Genomic DNA, 23002 nt, shown 5'->3' with positions numbered 1-23002 from the left:
GGCTTGAGGAAGTCAGTTCTTTTCTCCTACCATGTGGGTCCTGGGAATCTAACTGAAGTCATCAGGCTGGGTGACATGTACCTTTACCTGCTGAGCCATCTTGCTGATTTGGCTTTTCTTATTTTTTTTTTTAAAAATTAATGTCAAATGTAAAATTTTCAAAATAATATTGAGACTCTAAATTGCTCATTTAGTTGAAGATTATTAAAGAAACAAACCTAGTTTTCTAAAAACCATGCACATTTGGAATTTTATGGAAAAGTTGTAAGAAAAATTTAATTATGTATAGAATATTAAGATGTTACTAACTTTAAAAATGTATTGTAAAATACAACCTGTGTTTTAGAAACACATAGCTTTCTTTTTTTTTAAACAAGCATACATTAAGTAATTAAATGTTCAACCATCATAGCCAAATTTTAAAGTACTTCTGTTCAATATTTAACTTAATAATTATAGGCCAGGCCCATTAATATTAACTTGAGGGTATCTTCTGTGTATTTGTCTTCTTGCTAGTGATTTCAAAGTAATTTTTTTAAAAAAAGATGTATTTCAATTTTATGTGTATGAGTGTTTTGTCTGTATGGATATTTGTATACCCATGTGCATGCCTGGTGCCTGCAGAGGCCAGAGGAGAGTGTTGGATTCTCTGAGACTGGAGTTTCAGATGGTTGTAAGCTTTCATATGGGTGCTGGGAGCCACACCCACATTCTCTGGGAGAGCAGCCTTTACTGCTGAGGCATGTCTCTAGCTCACTGGAAGTAATTTTTTTAACAGGTATGCCTGAATAGGTACTCTTATTGGAGTTTTAGGGCAAAAGCATTGGCTTCCGGTGTGACAAACTAAGTTTGACCACTTATCAGGGACAGGGCAGTGGTGATGGACAGAAAGGGCACTCTTATCATCCAGGCCACATGATCAGAAAACTGTCTAGTGTGACCCACGGTGGCTTGTTTTTGAGGGGCTGATAAGGACTTTGAGGCCTTATTGAAAAGGGGAACGAAGGCTTAAGTCTGTGGTTTGGCTAGCTAGAGTTTTGCATAGTTGGTGGAGTGGGTAACCTTTGGCAGCCTGCGGCCTGATTGTTCATTATCTGAAGGCTGGCTCTGCAAAGGTCCTGAGAAGTCACCCTCCCTTGGGAGGGCAGCTTGATTTCCCTTCTAACCCGCTGTGGGAGGCTCACTGTTGTTTTGGGAGGTAGTTTTAGTCTGTTGTGATGAAGATGTTTGTGAATCAGAACTGCTGTTCTTAGAATCCAAGATAACTGCCAGACAGCGTAATTTAGGAGAACTCGGAAGGAAAAAGTGAATGAGGCAAGATGACGTCAGAGAGGGAGAAAGTGAGAGTGAGGTAGGTCAGTTGCTGGGCCCTCCTTCAGTGTCTGTGTGGAATTTATGTGGAAAGATAAAAGGGTGAAAACCAGAGCTGGAGTGAAGCTCTGGAAGAAAAGCCTTCCTCAGAAGACAGGGTACTAGTGCTGATCTGCTGCATTTGCTGAAGCTAAGTTAGAGATAAGGACCCATATATGCAGTCTCAAGTTGATATGAAAGAAGAAATGGCCAAAAGTGTCATTCTTATAAGACTCCATTTAGCAACGACTGGTGTTTGTGATGCATGCGAGCATGTGAGGAGTTGGATGTCAGAGACCTACCTCTGGCCTGGATGTTTCCCCTGCTGACTATGAGTGCTAGCATAGGACTTTGATATTGCTGTGGTATGCATGTATATTCACTTTTCCTAAGCTTACGGCATCATGCCATAGTACATGGTGGAATATAAGAATTGGGGTTCAGGAGTACAGGGATTCATACCCAAAGTTGAGATGATGTGTACTTAAGGTTGGGCATGGGAGCTTGAAAACCTCAGAGAGATCAAAAGCTCAGCAGAACTTAGTCCTGGGAATTATTAGTAATAAAACCTGATAGCATTTTTCTCAGTACTGTTTTTCACTTAACATTGTGGGTTTATTAAGAACCTTAAGTGTTTAAGATAGTGAAAAATAGGAAGTGATATACTTTGCAGAGCCACCTTCTTAAGTAATTCTTATCTGCACAACTTTTGAATCAGAACTAGAATATAAGAAAGAAAAGTACCATGTTAAAAATTGTTTGTGTGTGTGTATGAGTGTGAATTTGAGTATGTGTGAGTGTGAATGTGTGAGATTATATATAAAGAGTATGTGTTTCGTGTATGAGTGTGTGAAACTATGAGTGTGTGTGAGTGTGTGAGACTTATGTGTGTGTATGTGTGCATGAGAGAGAGAGAGAGAGAGAGAGAGAGAGAGAGAGAGAGAGAGAGAGAGAGAGAGAGAGAGGAGAGAGAGAGGGAGAACTTAAATGGCTCTAGAAGCACCACTCACAGTCATTTCCTGTTGCTTTCTCCCTATTCAGATGGCACCGAACCTTCCCACATGCACTATGAACTAGATGAGAATTATTTCCGAGGCTATGAGTGGTGGTTAATGAAGGAAGCCAAGAAGAGGAACCCTAACATTATACTCATGGGTAAGGTTGCAGTGCTTAGGGATCTCGTTTCCTTTAACTTTTACATTTGAAATCATGCTTGTGAAGTCTCTTTTAATTGTGGAAATGCTCATGTTTTGGTATCACCCTCTGTACTACCATCTACGAAGCATATATCAGGATTGATCTTCATTGTTACCATTCATTATGTTGTATCTTTATGCTTTATAATTTATAATTTTATTCTTTTATATGTATATATTTGATTGATTGATTTTTGAGACAGAGTCTCACTTTGTGACCTAAGGTAGCCTGGAATTTGCTATGTAGCCCAAACTGGCCTCTAGCTCATTCTCTTGTCTCTGAAGTGCTAGGATTACAGGCTACCTTTCTTATGCCTGGCTTGTTATTTTTAAATCTTGGTGTTTTAGTTAGGGTTTCATCTATTGCTGCCATGAAACTCCATGACCTATAAGCAAGTTGGGGAGGAAAAAAAATTTTTTTTGGCTTATACTTCCGAATCACTGTTTATCATCTAAGGAAGTCAGGTCAGGAACTCAAACAGGGCAGGAACCTGGCGGAAGGAGCTGACACAGAGGCCATGGAGGGATGCTGCTTACTGGCTTGCTCAACAGGGCTTGCTCAGCCTGATTTCATCTAGAACCCAGGACCACCAGCCCAGGGATGGCCCCACCCACAATAGGCTGGGCCCTCCCCCATCAATCAGGAATGAAGAAAATGCCCATATTGAGCTTAGGTGTTAGTGGCAGATTGGATAGTTGCTCAGGATGGACTACATTTATTTCTCAGTTTTATAGCAGCATGAGCTACTTTAAACAGCTGGAGACTAGGGCTTTTATCATTTGAAATGAATTTGCTGTTTTGAAGCAGACTTACATTCAGACTGAGTTAATAGAATTGTGACCTACTTTAAATACCTTACTTCAATTTACTGAAGATTAGTTTCCTTGATCATTAAAAGAAAGAATATTATTTTCTAAATTAAAAACCAAATGAAGAGTGTGTTCTTCCAAATGGGCTTTTATGATCAGATTCCAGAACTGTTTGGAACAGTAGAGTCATCTTTGAATTGAGTACATGCTCCCTGCTGTTCTGCTTTTAAGGTCAGCCCTCATTTAGGTATAGACATCCTAGTGAAGACTCACATAGGGGACCTTCACTGTAGTTTGGATTTTGTTGTTTTTAAATGTTCTATTGTTTCAATGTCATACTTTTTATGTAGTGAAATTAGCTTAGAAAAAAAATTGTATCGTGTTGATTCTGATTTCTTTTTTTAGCAGTGAACTAGATTGGTAATATATTGAATTGGAAATGAGCTACTGAGTTTATTTGAAAATACTGTACTTGAAGTAGGGATTAGAGCTAGTGCCTTTCTGTTCTCATTTCTAACTTCACAGTCAGAGTTACTGGAAGAATCTCCACCCACTCGGTGACGTTCCCTTCACACAGCAGCCTTTTCCTCTTGAGTCATTCATTGATATTTCCATATTTATTTAATGGACAATTTAGGTTTGCTCATCTTGATTGTTTCACCTATTGTTGATTTAACCCTAATTATTAAGAAGATGTCCTTGTGAGTGAGAACTTTACATTACACTTACGGTAGTTTGGAATAAGCCTTTCAGGACTTTTCAATTTGACCTCAGAGAACAGGAATGTAATATTGATCATGCCCACAGCGAGTAGAGATGTTAAAATGTTGTGCATTTCTTTCTGTTAGAAAATGCTGTTTTTATTTCATTTACTTGGAAGGACATTTGGAAGTATAGGACGTGGCTGTAGGGATCAGTAAGAAATCTTAGTTTTTATTGAGTAGGAAGACGTTGTACGTTTGTGTGTGGCAGACTCTCTCTCTCAGCCGGCTGTACACCGACCTCCGCCTAGTGCACTGGATTTCTCACTTGTTCTCGGTAGTGCTGGCACTGTCTCATGTGTTCCCCTTTTGCCTCCTCCCTGCAGGGTTGCCGTGGGCATTCCCCGGATGGCTGGGCAAAGGTTTCAGTTGGCCTTATGTAAATCTTCAGCTGACTGCCTACTATATTGTAAGATGGATTTTGGGTGCCAAGCGTTATCATGACCTGGACATTGACTATATTGGGGTTAGTAACACATTGGAAATATGACTTGTTTTTTGTATTTTAGAAATTTTAGAAAGTAATTTGATTCACTTTTTGTCCCATTAAAAAAGATGTACAACCATACTTTATGTATAGAAATATAGTTTACATATTGCATTGCACTATGCTTTGATGTAGTTTTTAGTTTTTAACTATTATTTATGTACATGGGTGTTTTCCTTGCTTATATGTTTGTGTACCATGTACATGCAGTGTCCTCATAGGCCAGAAGAGGACATCAGGTCCCCTGGAACTGGGAATTACAGGTGGTTGTGAGCCTTGTTGTGGTTGCTGGGAATTGAACCAAGGTCCTCTGGAAGAGCAGCCAGTGCTCTTAACTATTGAACCATCTCTCTGGCCCCTTGATATAATTTTATGAAGAAAAAAGGGAAGTATTTCAGGTTACAAAACTCAGAACACATGAAAAACAAAAAACTTTTCCTGAATGGATCAATGGGATTACTGTGTCAGGGACTAGTTTTGTTTAATTTCTAGTCAGTGGGGTTCAAAGGAAGCCCGATTTTTATATCGGTGCCTCAAAAATGTGGGATTTTTTTTTATCTAGGGAATGTATAAATGGTTCTTGTTATTTCAGTAAACAGAAAGTTGAACTCACATAACTACCATGAGAAAATCAAACCAAACAAAGCTATGATGGAGTTGAAACTAAAACAGAAAACAAAAAAAAAAAAAACAAAACAAACGAACAAACAAAAACCCAAAAAAACCCCAATACTTGGCTTTGTCTCTGTCTCCTAGTCTGTACCTAGTGTGGCCTTTTGCCTGCACTCAGTCTTTCCTCCTTACCTAATGCTGGATTCTGTTGTGCTTTGTTGATTAACCCCTTTGAGTCATGAGACTGACATGTTCCTTTGGTGTCTAATAGCACTACAAGAGACCCGCAGGTGACCCCTTATTATTATTCTTTGCCAATCCAAATTATTCTTGCCTTTGAACAGTACTGAATATTTTCTTCTCTTTTAAGTTTTTTTTTACAGCAAAACTTTTTTAATTGGAAAGTTTTTTTTTTAATTTTATTTTTGAGGTTATAATATAATTACCTTTCTCCTTTTCCTTTCCTCCCACATACCCCTTCCCACTCTCCTTCAAATCCATGGCCTCTTTTTCTTTTCTCTAATTGTTATTGCACACATATATTCCTAAATATAACCTCTTCAGACCACATAATATTACTCATATGTATCTCTTCATGGCTGACATTTGGCATTGGACAACCAATTGGTATGCAGTTCCCCTGGGGAACTTAACCCCTCCCAGCCTGTAATTCATTGTGTGGTGTTGAGGCCCCATAGGCTTTTCCCATCCACTTTGGCGTGTCTATTGGTATTGTCCTTGTTCAGCTCACATTGGAGCAGTCATGTTGGTGAGACTTTATGGGAGTTGTTTCTGACATGAATTACTAGGAGGCACAACCTCACAGCAAACTCCCTGATCTCTGGTTCTAACAAACTTACTGCCCCCTCTACTGGAATGCTTTCTGAGCCTTAGGTGGGTGTGGGAGTGTTTGGTAAATCTATCCATTGGGGCTGGACTCCACAACTCTGCATTTTGACTGGCTATGGTTAGGAAGTTTTTTGTGCTACTCCAATTCAAATTCTCCTTCAAAGCTTTTATCTAGCTCTTAAACAATAATGTGGTTCCTTTATGCTTTAAAAGTTATTCTCATTCTGGTTAGTGTGCCCCAAGCATTACCTGAATTTTTAAATAAAGAGCTGGTGCATAAATATTAAGTTGGCATTAGTAGGTCATAGGCAATATTAAGACACATAACCATTTACAGTATAACCATTTCAAACTGAAAAGTGTTTTTCTCTCTCAGACCTTGAAAATATAGGTGATGGGCAAGAGTTTGCAGACTGAAGGAAATCTGCTTCCTTTTGTCTGAAACTGTTTTTAACATCTTTTAATGTGTTAAAAAGTATAAAACGTACTGAGTTTGTGTGTTGGAGGCTGGCCACATTCCTAAAACTGTTCCCTACAACACCTCACATGGCCATATTGGGTCTCTGTAAGCATGTGCATCTTAATACAACACTGACTAAAATTGATATGAAGTTCTCATGCACTCACAAGTTAAATGATTAGCCAGCACTTCCTGAGTGCCTACTGTGTGGCAGAACTGTGGCTGTCATGGTCCAGCAACATCAAGATTAAGGATCTCTTGTCAGTGAGAGCCAGATGCTGCTGCTGATCCACAGTCCTCCTGTAGGATGATTTAGGCATGAGGAACTATGGCCATAGGAAGGGGGAGTCAAGAGTATACTTGCTTTTACTCTACTTTTCCAAATTATAACTCACAGTTTGTATCTGGGATTTTTATTTATTGTATATTTATTTTAGTGTTGGTGTATTTAACCCATTAGTGTGATTAGATACAGATGGATCTCTTTTAGCCTCTAATAATCACATGCTGTGAGGCACTTCTTTAATAAGTTCTCTGTCACACCTAGACTGTAGGCTCACCTCTATAAGGGTTTTCTTGACTACAAGACTGAAGTCTCAGAAGTTCCCTTTCGATACTGAAACTGCACCCTCATGATGCTGAACTTGAGAGTGGAGTGTGTTTCCTTTCCCCTTCCTGATTAAGAGCCTGCTCTGTGTTCTTGATGATCATTACATTTCTCTGTGTAAACAAATTCTTTCTATACAGTGCCCTGGTGAATAATTTGCTTTTTTACTATGTTTATATAACAGAATTATTTCAGTGATTCTCATGCCTGTTAGTTCTCCAATGCCCAATGTAGTCTTTGTACACATTACAGTTATAATATTTTTTTTTGCATTCAGTTGTTGGAAATTTCTAGAATAAATTACTTACTTTGAAAAAAATGATTTTATGTATATGAGTGTTTACCTGTATGTGTGTATGTGTACCCCTGTATGCCTGCTGTCCATATCGGCCAGAAGAGGGTACTGGACCTCCAGGAACTGTGATTAGAGACTGTTTTGAGCCACCACAGGGGCTGGAAATGACTCTGATCCTCCGAGAGAGTACCAAGTGCTCTTTAACATTGCACTACCTCTCCAGCCCCATAAATTACTTTGAAAATATTCTCTAAGTATTTTTTTAAAAATGTTTTTTTTTAAAAAAACTTCTTTTTTTTAAAAAGGTATGTTGCTTTATAAACTTATTTACAAATTCTATGACAGCCATTTTCAGAAGCTAGGAAAATAGCTTATCAGAATGAAAGCTGGTATGAGAAGTGGCACTTTAATGATAATGTTCATTTTTGGATATTTACAAACTTTCAGTTCAGATATTTTGGATTTTTTGCCTTGCAGATTTGGAATGAAAGACCGTTTGATGCCAGCTATATAAAGGTCTGTAAAACTTTAATCTCTTTTTTTCTTATATTTTTATATGCAAAAATTTGGAGGACAGTTGGATTAGAAACATTTTTTTTTTTTTTTTTTCGAGACAGGGTTTCTCTGTGTAGCTTTGCGCCTTTCCTGGAACTCACTTGGTAGTCCAGGCTGGCCTCGAACTCACAGAGATCCGCCTGGCTCTGCCTCCCGAGTGCTGGGATTAAAGGCGTGCGCCACCACCGCCCGGCTAGAAACATTATTTTTGACAGCATAATTAATTTGCTAGGTGTAACATAAAATGAAATTCTTAATGTCTGTACTCCTGATATTGAAGAATATGTATGCAAATCTCCATAGGCCCTGAATGACTTCTGTCTGAAGAGTTGTGTTGAATATTCTTTTATGGGGTAGTGTTGTGGCTTACAGTGGACTTCATGCTTATCTGAAGCCCTTTAGCACCGAAAGAAAAACTAAACAAAATGAAACAAAACATTAGCTAGGTGTAGTGGTGCACACCTTTAATCCTAGTACTTGGGAGGCGAAGACAGGTCTGTGGTTTTGAGGCTGCTCTGGTCTAAATAGTGAGTTTCAGGACAGTCAGGATTATATATCTCAACAAACAAGCAAAATATGTGCATATATAAATATGTGTGCATATATATAATGTACATATTATATATATATTAGGTTTAGAATTCTGAATTATGATAAATGTTATAAAACAATTGTTATTATTTTAGATTTTAAAGACAAGAAATTTAGCATTTTTCTTTATCATATTTCTGAATTTCTTTGAAATACCCATGATATTGTTCTTGTGTGCTCTAGTTACATTTCTGCCTGTGATAAGGTCCTCTGACCAAAGGCAGCTTTTGGGGAGGAAAGGACTTACTTGGCTTACATTTCCAAGGCAGTCCATTACTGAGCCAAATCAGGGCATGAGCTTAAGGAGCTTGGAGCAGAAACCATGGAGGAATGCTGTTGCTGGCCCACTCTCAGGTTCATGCTTAGCTAGCTCAGGGCCATCTGTCTAGGGATTGTGCTGCCCTTTGTGGACTGGACCTTCCCATATTAGTTAACAGTCAAGGCAACCCCCATGGACAGGACCATAGGCCAATCTGATCTGGGCAGTCCCTCAAATGAGACTCTTCTCCTGTGACTCTGGCCTGTGTCAGGTTGACAGGTAAGCTAACTAGGACAGAGTACGTTATATAACACAGTTCTGTTTGCCATCATTGAGGAGGTAGTACTCAGTATGTTTAAATTTTCCTTCGCTACTTTTCTTGGATCACTGTAATACCTTCAAGTCTCTCCCATGAGGTGGTTATTATCGCACTTTTCAGGCAACAGAAAACTGAAAGTAGTGATTCCTGTCACTGGGAAAACCCAGGAGTTTTCCTTCTCAGATTTAGCTGTTCACTAGTTTCCTTTTCATCTCAGTTTGTCTTGTCTTACATCACTTTTCTCCAAGAGATATTTTGTAATTACATTTCATTTAAATTTTTGCTGTTTTTCTTTAAATCAAGTGTATATGCTTCTAAGCAGATAATTTCCAATGCATTTCTTTTGCTTATTTAGTCAACAAATCAGTGATATTTGTTCAATACATGCTATGTCAGTCATTGTTATTATGTCTGGAATGCAATGATGTGGAATACTGTTTCTGCTCAAAAGAAGTTTTGGCAATGGGATAGAGAGAAAATATTAGTCATAATTTTTCTAAAAGCATAATGAAAATATTGACATTTCAGAAAATACTTAGAAGACATGAACCTTCTCCCTAGCTTGGTTGGGGAAGTCTGGTGAAAGAGATTCTGTATAGTTGTGGCAGGAACTCAAAGAGTATGTGGGCAGGCACTCCCCAGTTACTAAGGCAGGCACATGGTATTGAAGTCAGAGCTGAAAGGTGTCTTGGGTCAGACAAGAGAGGAGCAAGAGTGGCACTGAGCCCAGGCAGTAGGCTACTGTGGTCACTGGGGTGATGGCACATCTTAACAAATTTGTAGTTAGCAAGGAGGTAGGTTATTGTTTGGAGAGGATCCATTGCAGCCACAGTGAGGTGACTGTCAGTGCCAGGCTGCAAGCATGAAGTAGGGTGGTAAAAGGTGGTGTCAATGCAGTAACCAAGGCTAAGAGGTTGTTTATTCTGGAGACAAATACAAGTGACCATGGTCTAGGTTTTAGGTTACTCCCAATTTCATGTTCCAATGTGGAAGCAGTTTTATGAAATGTTATAGTAACAGAACAAAGAAAATCACAAACAAGACACTTGTCTTATGCATTGGTGGACACATTAAATACATAGTTACAGCAAAGCAGAATGATCAGCTGTAGGCCTCAGATGTGGTCTGATGATACTTTGAGCCCCTTGGCTGGTAGAAACTAGGGTTCTGTTAAGTAATACATCCCCAAATACTCTATGTCATGGGATGTTAGGTCTAACACAGAGGTGGACAAGGAATAGTGATTTAGGGGGCTAAAGACAGCCCATGAATTTATAACTAGGCTCTGGCATATCTCAACCCCTCCCCATTACTGAGGTTCTGATTGATCTAACTGCTCTTTCTAGGAGATCTTGTTCATAGAGATGTGGGAGTGGGTTGGGTATGGAAGTTAGCACAGTGGGTTTATTAGAAAACTGGAGTACATGATTGTTAGTGGAAGGTCATGAGCTTTATGAGTCAGAAAGAGGCAAGAATGGATGCTCAAGTTAGTGCGTGCCTAGCATAGCAATGGCAGTGTTTATTTCATTTTTAGGAACATTGCAATTATTAACATTTGGTTTCCACTTTCTTTTAAGTTAGTAATTTAATTATTGCACCTAGATTTACTATTAGTGTTTTGAAGTCAGACTTTATTTTTCTTCTGACCTTAGGTTTTCCTACACTAAATGTCTTAGGATATAGATACATTTAATTTATACTTTCTATTTTTATAACAGGAGGATTTATTAGATTCTGTGATCTGTTGAAATTCCTGCTGTAGAGTTAAATCATGACAAATGAATATAGGGAGGTGCTCAGTTCATATGACCTTAATGAATACACGGTCCTTATTGTGTGGTGAGATGGCTTATGGAGAGAAGGAGGATTTGATTTTAAGAGTAAAATATATATATAGTTATTTATGTACTCTGCAAAGTGTATCACTTATTTTAAGATTATTTTTGCTGTGTAGTTATATTTATGATTGACTTTGGCTTCCTGGTAGTTTGGGATCATGATGTCTGAAAAGCACCTTCTAGTATCTGAGCATGCTAGACAGATGTGGATGTGAAGTCTCTGGGCCTTCCAGACCATCTTTCCTTCTTTACTTGTAAATAGATAAATAGCTGTAGTTTTTGGAAGAGAAGGACTACCCAATAAAAACAACATTTGAAATATGATAAAACTTTGTACAGAGTGCTATAATCATACTATGAGACAGAAACTGATTTATAAGTCACAGCTTACAGATTATGTGTGTTTAACAATGTTTTCAATTATATTGCATATAAAAATATACACAAAATTCCTGATGATTGTTTAGGAGTAAGTTCATAAAGACTAGACTAGGTTTTGACAATGATAAATAAATGCATAATTGACTTGTTTTTTTCCTTTCTGTAAGAATAAGAAAAAAAACTTGAATAATGAAATATAAAATTGATTTCCTAATGTAAGTTAAGGGCTTCTCTATCCTACTGACCTTTTGGGCTCAAATGAGAGTCCTTGAAAGATGGATTCAACTTGCCACTCTAACTTTCATTACATTTTCTAACCTAGGTATTGAAATTTCCTCAGGGGCCATCCCTGAGGAAATTTCTCCCAGAGTCCTGGGGAAGACGCTAAGGCGGAGGTAATCTGAGGGAATGAATCTAAGTACACCGAGCTCTTTCATCCTTCCACTTTATTCCTCTGAGATTAAATTCTATCTACACAGCACCAGTTCTGTACTCATACTTAGCTCCTCTCTGTCCCTTTTCCTCCTGTCCTATCCTAGTTCTAACTAAGCTCTTTTTGCCTCATCCTCATCTTCATCTTCATGTCTCTCCATCTTGGTTCCTTCCCCTTCCTCTCCTGGAACCAGTCTACCACCCTGCAAGCAGTAACTCTCACAACACAATGCAAGGCTTCCAAGGTCCCCACAAGAGCAGTGAGTCAGCTTCATCTGCAACCCAAAAGGGGAGAGAATAGAGGAGGTGGGGTCAAAATAAGGCCTAGAATGAGTCAGAAAGGGAATTTATGTGCTAAAAATATATTCTCATAAGTGATTAGGTGAAACGTTACGAGTTTATCATAAATGTGCTCCAACTACACTCTTACAGGTGGTTAGGTAAGAGAGTCTGTGAGTCACTAAAATGTAACTGTGTCTCTATTTCTATGTCTCTGTATATTGGCAGGGCAGGGTAACTCTGCTTGGAGCTGTGAAACCTGCCTTCATGGCTTCACTGCACCTGATATCCAAAAAAGCCCTTTTGTTCTGAGTCAGTAGCTCTGGAATGCCACTTGGGCTGTAAGAGAAAGGAGGATCTGAACTTTATTTGCATAAGGAACAAAGCTATGCACCTAAGTTCACCTGTCTCCTAGGCTTAGGAGACAGGCTGTGTCTCCATGAGGGTGTTTACCTAAATTCAGGAGACTTAACGGTTGGTCTGAAATGCTTTGTCCTGTCTGCCTTTAGGCTTTGAATGCTAGAGAAGTATATCAGATAAAATGCACTATTAGAAGTTCTTGGGGAAGGTATGAGAGCTCACAAGAAATTCATAGCAGGAAACAGTTGATGTATTAAAAGCTGAATAACACCAAATACACCTTGAGATTTGGGTTCCTCTGGAAGAATGCCTTGCTTTTCCAGGTTTAGCTTTATCATATTCAACTGAATTCATACTACATATTCCTGCCACTCACAGCACCTAGGACAATATATAAGAACATAAATTTTAAAACACCAACTATTGTAAAGGGCAGCATGGATTTAATTAGAGAATTTATTATTTGCTTCTTTAAAAGAGTACATTCATTGGAAATTTCATAAATTGTAATGTAGCTGGAGTTTTCTCCAGTCCTGCCTGGCCCACGGTCAGGACAAATCTCTCTCACCCACCAGTCCCGTAGCTGCTCAGACCCAACCGAGTAAACACACAGAGACTTATATTGCTTACAAACTGTATGGCCGTGGCAGGCTTCTTGTTATCTAGTTCCTCTATCTTAAATTAACCCATTTCTATAAATCCATACCTTGCCACATGGCTCGTGGCGTACCAGTATCTTACATGTTGGTACTCATGGCGGCAGCTGGCAGCGTCTCCTGACTCAGCCTTCCTGTTCCCAGAATTCTCCACAGTATTATCACAGAAACTCACTCCTGTTGAGAAGCAGTGCAACTGTCATCAGAATGCAGGATTTTTGAAAGATACTCTGGCTATTTTGGTCATATTCCAGCAACTAAAAGCTGTGTTCTGTTTATGTATCCAAAGGAATTAAGAAAAATGCTGGATTATCAAGGTCTCCAGCAAGTGAAAATCATAGCAAGTGATAATCTCTGGGAGCCGATTTCTTCTTCCATGCTGCTGGACCATGACCTCTGGAAGGCGGTTGATGTCGTAGGGTAAGGTGCAGTTTACCTTGAAAACCAACAGTGTGTTGTTTCTTTATCGGGTGTTGGCTATGCCTTTCTTCTCACCTTCTCCGCTCCTGTGATCACATTTCATGGTAGTATTTACTCACTACGACATTGCTCACTCACAGTTCATTCCTTTCTCTTTGAGATGTGTATCTGGGGTTCCTTCTATGACAATGAAATGTATTGGTGACTTTGTAAATAAATGAGTTAATGTTTAGATTAATAAAATGGGGCTTTATTTAGATTAAGAGGCAGGTATTTAGAAGTTACCAAGGTGATGTTGTGAACTTCATTTCTAGCTTGGGTTCCCTGGAACTCAGTGTTCATGCATGAACAGTTTTGTATGTGGTTTGATATGTACACTGACTGTCTTTATTCTTGTATCCTTAGTATTTTGACTCTTAGACATTTGACTCTCTTTATTAGTCCATTTCTGCCTTACAGCTCTCTGGGGCCTAACTGAATTGGGTTCAGCAATTTGAACATATGTTCCATGTGTCATGATGGTATATAAGCATTTAAAAATAGAATCTGCATATGTGTGAAATTTGACTTTTCATCTGTTTTGACATAGCTTAATCTCTGCATATACTTTGTTTCTAAGGGAAAAATTTTGGATTTTATTGTTTCTTAGTGTTTTATTTTTATTTTTAATTTTCAGTGTTGGGGACCAAACCCAGGGCCTCATGCATGCTAAGGCAAGTGCTCTACCATTGAGCTATGCCCCCACACAAGACTTTTCAATGTTTACCAAAGTAAGCAGAAATATAAATATGTATGTTCTGATCACTCAGCCTCAGAAAGTAAGAACCCATGGCCATTTGTCATTTCTGCGTCTATCCTCTCCATGTTTGGGAAAAAACTTCAGACATTGTGTTGCATTTCTTCCCTACAGATATCATCATGTCTATATAAAGTTGTAGATTCTTTCCCCTTTGCCATAAATAATACCATCAATTACCTAAGCAGGTAATTGTTTCTTGATATTATCAACTATATATTACTCTGATTTTCTAGTTGTAGTTGATTGGCTCTGGATCCATTTAAGAGTCATCTCTTGGCTGGTAATGACATCTCTTCCAATTGATTTGTAATTCAGCCCCTCTAATTCCTTGTCTGTTTTCTCCTTGTAACTTATGTGAGTGAGTAGGTAGCTTGTTCTGTGAAGTTTTCTTAGTCTAGATATCAGCAGTTCACCCTTGAGCTTTAGGACACGTCTAGCCTGTTCTTCTGGGAAATTGATGAGAGTAAATTACATTTGGGCTTTTTTTTTTTCAAAGAGAGTGTACATTTATATTTAAACATTTTACACAGTAAAAATGGAAGATTTTGCATTAGAACTTACATGAAAAATCTCAGATCTGAGGGAGGCAAGACTGTTCTTCTTGAATGTGTTTGGCTAGGAAGGCTGTTAGAATGGATGGGTAGTTTCTATTGTACTTCATGAAGAAGTTTGGTGTTTTGTTACTCATTACTCATATGGGTATTTTAGTGAAATTACTTTTCTTCTGAGCCATAGCTTTATTTCTTTTGTTCTCATTGATTAATGTTTTATTGATTGTGGTCATATAGTGGTAAATGTATTATTTAAAATTCTTTTTCTCAAGAATTACTTTCTGACTTAGGGTATTTTTTCTAATAGGATACAGATTGGGTTCAGTATATACATTCACTGATATAGTTCAAATGCTTTGTATACTAATTACACTGTCCACATGGTCTGTGTGGAGCTGCCTTGCACATTCCTCTTTTAGTACAGTACTGACTCTCAGTCTTACAGTTTTGTTTGCAGGAGAGTTGTTTAGTGTTCCTTGGCATACAGATAATGAGTGTTTTATCTTTGTACTTTCTAACTATTATTGAAAGAAATGTCATTCTGTGACTCATTCAGTATTTCTTGAACTGAATTCTTCCTTGAGATTAAGAGGAATCCTGCTTTCAGTTTTCATTACCTTTAATTTTTTTACTTTCAAGGTCATTTTATTTTAGATACATCTCTTGCATTTAATTAAATTTTGCTTTCTAATACTGCTCTGAAAAAATCATATTTCTTTTCTTTTTAAATGTGTGTGAGTGTGTGTGTGTGTGTGTGTGTGTGTGTGTGTGTGTGTGTGTATTTATAGGCCACACATAAGCAGGTGCTCTTGTTGGAGGCCAGAAGAAGGTCTTGAATGCTCTGGAGCAGAGATAATGAGTTTGTGAGTTGTCTGATGTGGGTGTCTGGGAACTGAATTTGCAGCTTCCTGAAGAGAACAGCAAGCTTTATTAACCACTCAACCATCTCTCCTGCCCACATTTACAGTTTTGATGTAACTGATATTTGGGTTTTCCTTGTTACAGATGTTTTCTGTTATTAAATGATCTATACCATGATTCTGGTAATGCAGAATCTGCTGCTGTGGGTTCGGCCTCTTGGTTCTTGCTGAAGGAGGTGTCTTCTTACTTGGCAGACTTGTGTCTGTGTCTGCAGGTCACGGTCATTCTGATTCAGAGCTAGACATCAGTTGTTCCAGCTGGGGACAATTTTGTCTCCTAGGAAACATTGGGCAATTTCTGGGACTATTTGTAACTATCTTAGTTGGATAAAGGCCTGTTGTGGGTGGATGCCAGAAGCGTTTGCAATTCTTGGGTACCCAGGTCACCTCTCCCACGTCTAAAATTAACCAGCCAACAATTTTGGTTGTGCTGAAATTGAGAACTGCTTTATGCTCCTATGCTGTGCCCCTCCTTTTTTTTTTTGGTTTTGTTGTTGTTGTTTGTTTTAAACAGTGGTGATGAGGATCTAATTACATCTATGGTTGGTATTTCTCATGCCAGGTGAGCTAATAAATTACCACAGAATGAACATACATATGGACCTATCACCTAGAAAATTGTAAAGTACCCAGACCAGTTGGAAACCTTTCTATGCATTTACCTCAAATTGTAACTACTAACCTGACTCTAATACCAAGGAATAATTTTGCCTGTTTAAAATTTCATTAAGATGGCATTTCGTAGAAGAGAGTAGCATTCCCCTGTACTGAACACTTAGAGATTTATTAAGAAGGGAAATCAATACAGCAGTTCTCATCTTTTTAACATAGAAACTTTACCAACAACAACAAAAAAAATCATGGAAAAGGATGTTCTGTCTTTAAAGTTTGCAAGTCAGTCAGACATGCATGCCACCAGTAAACAAAGGAAACATTTCTCTTGAATGTCTTCTCAGAACTTGGTATGAACTTTGAACTGCTAACATTTTGGATCACTTCTATACTTTTATTTGTTATAACTTATGAAATGATGCATATCTTTAATCCCAATGTTCAGAAGACAGAAGCAGGCAGACCTCAAGATTTCAACATGCTACTTGGATAACTGCCTTGTTGACCATGTAGGATGCTCATCGGTTGTTCATTACAAATTCCAGAGAAGTAGGAAAGGCCTTTAGTGGGGGGTTTCTTTTTTGTTGTTTTCTCTGGCCCAGGCTGATCTCAAACAATCCTTATGACATCTGCCTAGGGGATGTGATTGCAGGCTTGAGTCACTACACCTACCTGCTTATGATCTTAATGATGACAATCTCTACTACAGAAAACCCTCCCTAGGTCAGAATGACCTAGAATGCTTACCCGGCTGAGCAATTTTGTGACTGTTTCCGTTTTGTATGTGTGACCTTTTAAATCCTTCCTCAGTGGTTATTTGTATTGTTTCTAGGTTTCAATCTTATGAGATGTTTGTTCCTTGGCTCCGCCTGCCAGAGGAAATGTGTACCTCCTGGCACCATTCATGTTGCATGTGGCTTGTGCTGTATGAGCAGATTTTAGTTTTGGAGTCGCTGTGCCTCCTGGGATGTTTCTGCTGGGCCCCACTCTCCCCAGTGCCTTGTGCGCTTTCCCTCACGGTAGACACCATTGCCTGATTTAGTTGGATTCTGCTCTGGCTTCTCATTCTCGTAAGGAGCCTCTGCCATTCCTGAAGGGCTTGTTTGTTGCCTGTCGCTGACCTTGTTAAGGCCTTGGGCCTGCATTGTCTGATACGGTAGCCTTCAGTCACATGTCTATGGATCACTGGAAATGTGGTAGTCTAACTTAGGTGTGTCAGAGGTGGGAGACAGACTGGGTTTTGAAACTTAATTTTCAAAATCAAAAAACAGTTTTTTGATTACGTGTTGAGTGAAAATTTGATATGCCAGATTAAATTAAATAAACCAAAAGATATAAACAAAGCTCAGAGAAATACATGAGATATATTTAAGATAAGAGAAATATAGTTCAGATTATAAAATTGTAAAATGTAGAAATAGTTTGGAAGATGTGGACTCTTATAAAGACAGAGTTAATTTTTACTTCTTTTATGACCTTCTAAAGATCAATGATAGCATAACAATTTTTTTTTTAGGATTTTCCTTCTTTAAAAATATAGATATGAGTATATTTTCATTGGCTACATCAGACAAGCCAGGTGTGGTGGTTCATGCCAGCATACTAAGGCGGAGGCGAGAGGGTCCCTAAATGTGAGGGCAGCCTGGGGTTACATAGTGAGTTCTAGGCTAACTTGGGTAACAGAATGAGACCTGGTCACAGAAAACAACAACAACAACAACAGGTATATCAGACATACATTTTCCTGAATGCCAACTAGGAGCACCCTAACTTTTAATATATTGACAATTAATGTTTGACTGAATTGCCAAAAGTGAACACTATGATCACAGTGTAAAGGTAAGCGTATAAAGATAAAATGTAAGAGTGTTGGAATTATAGGCTTGCAGTCATCAGTAGTTTGAATATCAGCAGATTGGTTTTTCAAGTTTGGCGTAATAAGGTAAGTGCATGAAGTTTTTAGACCTAGAAGGAGCTGAGAGGCTCCTGGGTGCCTGTAATGCTGACCTCCAGCCTGGCTCAGCTGTGTTGAGCCACTCAACACGGTCCTGTTGGAGCCTCACTTTTGTCCAATAGAGAGATTCTGTAGTGCTCTCTGTTATGTGCGACACGTGATTCAGTTCTTCCTGCATTTATGTTATTCCTCAACACACTTTTACTGATACAAGCAATTCCCAAACAGGGCTTTCTGCTAACATGACCTGGCCTCGAATGATACTGATTAAAAGGTCTTTACAGTTATCTTTTGGTGTTATAATACTCCAAGAAAGTACAAAGATTAGAATTGTGATATAATAAATCTCATTATTCTGCTTGTATTGCTAAAACTGTGTGAATAATTAACCTGGAAAGTTTATAATCTTATTCTTGAAGTTAGTGAATGTACTCCTATTATTGTATTACCTATCAATCTAGTTTCTAATTTACATTTAATATTTTAGTCGTGTTGATTCATTTCATCAGTAGTGTCTACAATTGTCATTAGAGCAGTATTTTATTCTTGCAACAGTCAGTATATATTTATACATTACCAGACTGAGTCTGTTCATATGCTGGAATGAAAGGGCTTGGCGTATTGGGACAGAGTCTCAGCTGCTGCACTTTTGATGTCTTTCCTAGTATTTCTTTGTCATTGGAATCTGTCCTCTGTCTTGCAGGACATGCAGCAGTGTTCTTGGGTTCTGCTTACTAGGTGCAGCTGATAAACCTCTCCTGCTTCAGCAGGGACAGTTGACAAAGTGTCCAGATATGGCTGTCTAGCTCCTTCAGGGCTAAAATCCCCATGGCTGAGGATAACTACTGCTCTGAGACAGTAACTTAATTTTCTCAGTGTACTTCATTCTTTTCATACAAGAATTACTGGTACACTATTAGCCGTGGGGCTTTTGTGGATTTGTTTTAGTGTTTTGACTTGGAGTAAATGTCAAGATTTCTGTCTCTAAAGGGAGAGAGAGAATCTATTGCTTCTTCATAGACAGAATAGACTCACCTTGCTTGGCCTCCTCCTGACTGTTTTCCTCCTGTCCAGAGCTCCCCAGCTCACCCTGGAAAGGCTGAGTCTTTCTGTACCTTGTTCTCCACTTGCAGTGGTCCAGGTAGTGGCCACATTAACCTTCATCAGTCAACTTGCTTCTATCCATTTACGGTGTCCAGAATATTGTCATTTTATTCTGTGTGTGGATGAAGGTTTCTGCCTTTCTGTTTACTTGCTGTTTGTAGAGTGCCTGCCTGCAATGGAAGAGTGGGAAGCGGATGTCTCCTTCCTATCTTTCATCTGTCTTCTGGAAACTGCTTGGCCGTTTTAAAATAGCAAACCTTGGCGAAGAGCTGTATTTCAGTTCACTCATCTCATGCAGAGAAGTGGTACCTTCTGACTGCTCCTCACTGGTCCCCTTCTCTTCCAGAGCCCATTATCCTGGAACCCACACAGTGTGGAATGCAGAGATGACAGGGAAGAAGCTTTGGTCGTCTGAAGATTTTAGCACCGTCAACGACGATGATGGTGCTGGTTGCTGGGGTCGCATATTGAATCAGAATTATATCAATGGCAATATGACATCGTAAGTTATACAATCTCTTGGGGGGGCTTTTATTTTATTAAGAAATTTTTTATTCCTTTTACATACCAATCACAGATCCCTCTCTTCCCTCCTCCTGTCCCTCCAGCCTCCTCCCCACCCCATTCCCTCCTACAGGAAGGTAAGGCCTCCCATGGGGAGTCAGTAGAGCCTGGTACATTTAGTAGAGGCAGATCCAAGCCGTCCTGGGGGGGCTTTTATTATAATAAATTTTAGAAAATGCAATAAGTAGAAAAATATAATGGACCACTGTAATTTTATATCCTAGAATCAATGGTTGTAAACATATGCTTTATTGACTTAATCTACATATGCCTAATATTTGTCTAATCTATATCTTCTTTTTTATATTTGAGAAGAGTCTTTATAAAGTAAGTTGGGTTTCTTGGGGAACAGTTTACTCAGGCGGTGCAATGATTTTTGATAATTTACATGTATTTTAAATTACAGTATGTATTTCCAAAACATAAGGATATTTTATCACATGATTATATCATTTTCATAAATATGAGCATATAAAAATATTTCTAATTTGTAGTCTTTATTCATATTTTTAAAATGTCATTTGTAACTTTTATTTATTTATTTTAAAGAAAGATAGAGCACAGGTCCGTGCATTCCGCTTAGCAGTTTTGGTCCCTGTCTCTTTTAATGTAGATTTGTTACCCCACACCTTCTTTTCATATCTACCTTTAAAAAAAACAGCAAGGCAGTAGCCTTTAGTTGGTACTCACTTCTACCCTGAGTGGCTGACTCCTAATGGGATCTCCTAACTTTATCAGCGGCCGATTCCTTATGGGATCTCCTAACTTTATCAGCGGCTGACTCCTTATGGGATCTCCTAACTTTATCAGTGAACTCTTCACAAAACCAAGTTTGTAAAGAACAACACAATCCCTTTCATTCTTAAAGGGGACACTTCCTAAATGATTTGATGATAGCTTAGAAGTAATTAGATCCAAATTAGCCTTATAAAATAATTAGAAGCCTAATAAAAGCCAGCTAATATACATATTTTTTTTGTGGTGGCTTGCTTGGTATTAGGATAATGCATATTCATTGCAGACAATTGAGAAAATGAAGATGAGTATCAAGTGAGACAAAGCTGCCTATAATGTTGCCATCTTGAAACAATGGTCCTTAAAATGGTCTCCTGTTTTTATATACATTTAAATAATAAATTGACACCTTGGTATATGGTCTGTTGAGTAAGCTGCTTCTCACTTAGCAAGGCATTATGACTTTTTTCCCTCATGTTAAGTATATTTTTACTTCATCTCTTTTCTTCCCATTTTTTTTATTTGTTTTGTTTTCGAGACACAGTCTTCCTATGTTGCTCAGGCTGGCTTTGAATTCTCTATATTCTCTCTCAACCTCTTGAATGCTGAAATTGCAGGCATACATCACCATATCCAGATACTTATCATTACTTCCATATATTCTGTTACATAAAGAAGTATTTCCTACCTATGCCCTGTCTTAAGTCATCCTGCAATGCTTGTTAAACTGGTTTCTAGACAGCTACTCAGACTTCCAGGATCCTGGAACTTATATATCTGGTCAGTACTCAGGGCAATTCTTATGATGCCCATGTTTGGAAAACACTAGTGTACAAATAGAGGATGCCAGCCATGTGTGACCCAGTTCACGGGAACTCTTATGATGTCCATTGATAGTGTGTGTATGTTTAATAAGCATTATTATTTTTACTTTATATTGAGGTAATGAGAAGGCTTAGATTTTTCTAAGAGTGCCAGAGTACCTTTGTGTCTTGGGAGAACACTTGGTCAGGGAAGTGAAAGTCTTGGGGTGGGTGCTGTTTGTTTTTCAGCTGTAAGGAACCCAGCCAGGTATAAAAACTTAGGTTTTGTGTCTGAATTTTCAGAGAGCTGTAGGGTCACACAGCTCTGCTGCTGGAGCTCAGTATGTGCTGTAAATTATTAGTGTCTGTCATCTGAAAGAAAGGACTGCAAACAGACCAGCAAGCTGTTTGAGTTAGTACTTCAGCGGAAGCAGGAATAATAGAGGCTGGAGTTGGGTCAATACATCTAATCCTCCCTGCTCCCTGGTGATCCAGGTGCAATCATCACCCTCAGTTCACAGGTGAGGGAACAGCGGTCAACAGAGGTTAGGTTGTGGAGTCCTGATCTGAACCCAGCCAGTCTCACTAAGAGTTCTTGCTCTAAAACTGCAGCAGTTCCAAGTAAAGTTCAAGGAAATTACATTGTGAAATTGGGGTATTTGAAAGAAAGCTGTCAATGGGAGAACAGTTATAGACAAGCTTTTACTTGTACTTGTTTCAAATTTTCAACATGTCAAGATTCATCTTTTGACATGACATGATTCATCTTTTGGCTTGACTACTGTTAAGCAGAATTCTTACGTGTGTGTGTGTGTGTGTGTGTGTGTGTGTGTGTGTGTGTGTATGTGTGTGTGTGTGTGTATTGTACAAGAATATATATGTGTGTGTGTTGTACAAGAATATATGTGTGTGCATGTGTGTGTTGGTGTTTGTGTGTGTGTATGTGTGTGTTACTTTTAATTCTCTGATTCACCACTAAATGCTTAGATGAACACTGAACTGGATTTTTAAAGATGATAGTGAACTGAGGCAGCATATGTTTTGTTTGGGGCACTTAAAAGTTTATGTTCATTTACATATAATTATGAAAGAAGTTTTTACCCCAGTCTTTTAGATATTTATGTTTTTATTACATAATATTTTAGTGTTTCTTTTTTTTCACCCTAATGTTTTAGCACAATTGCTTGGAATTTGGTGGCTAGTTACTATCAAGAATTGCCTTATGGGCGAAGTGGACTGATGACAGCCCAGGAGCCATGGAGTGGGCATTATGTAGTAGACTCTCCTATCTGGATATCAGGTATGGATGTCTAGATTCTATCTCTTTCTCACCCAAAAGAGACAAATCAGAAAGCTTTAAGTGTGTGACTATTTTAAGGGAGATGTGCCATTATAACATTATTTTGGATAACCTGACTGCTTTCTGAATTTCATACTTGATAT

At 38.5% G+C, this 23002-nt stretch overlaps 1 protein-coding gene across 1 annotated transcript in view; it reads left to right on the top strand.

Annotated features, from left to right (window-relative positions):
* Galc (galactosylceramidase) overlaps window positions 1–23002 on the top strand; it is a 49466-nt gene that overhangs the window by 7383 nt on the left and 19081 nt on the right. The window contains exons 4-9 of the mRNA XM_059279030.1: window positions 2392–2505; window positions 4444–4583; window positions 7905–7943; window positions 13387–13517; window positions 19804–19959; window positions 22735–22859. Of these exons, the coding sequence (XP_059135013.1) occupies window positions 2392–2505; window positions 4444–4583; window positions 7905–7943; window positions 13387–13517; window positions 19804–19959; window positions 22735–22859 (705 nt within the window). The remainder of the gene's footprint in view (window positions 1–2391; window positions 2506–4443; window positions 4584–7904; window positions 7944–13386; window positions 13518–19803; window positions 19960–22734; window positions 22860–23002) is intronic.

The sequence above is a fragment of the Peromyscus eremicus genome, chromosome 14, assembly GCF_949786415.1.
Source record: "Peromyscus eremicus chromosome 14, PerEre_H2_v1, whole genome shotgun sequence".
Classification (NCBI taxonomy): domain Eukaryota; kingdom Metazoa; phylum Chordata; class Mammalia; order Rodentia; family Cricetidae; genus Peromyscus; species Peromyscus eremicus.
The sequence above is the reverse complement of the archived record's forward strand: the minus strand, read 5'-3'. Positions and strand labels throughout refer to the sequence as shown.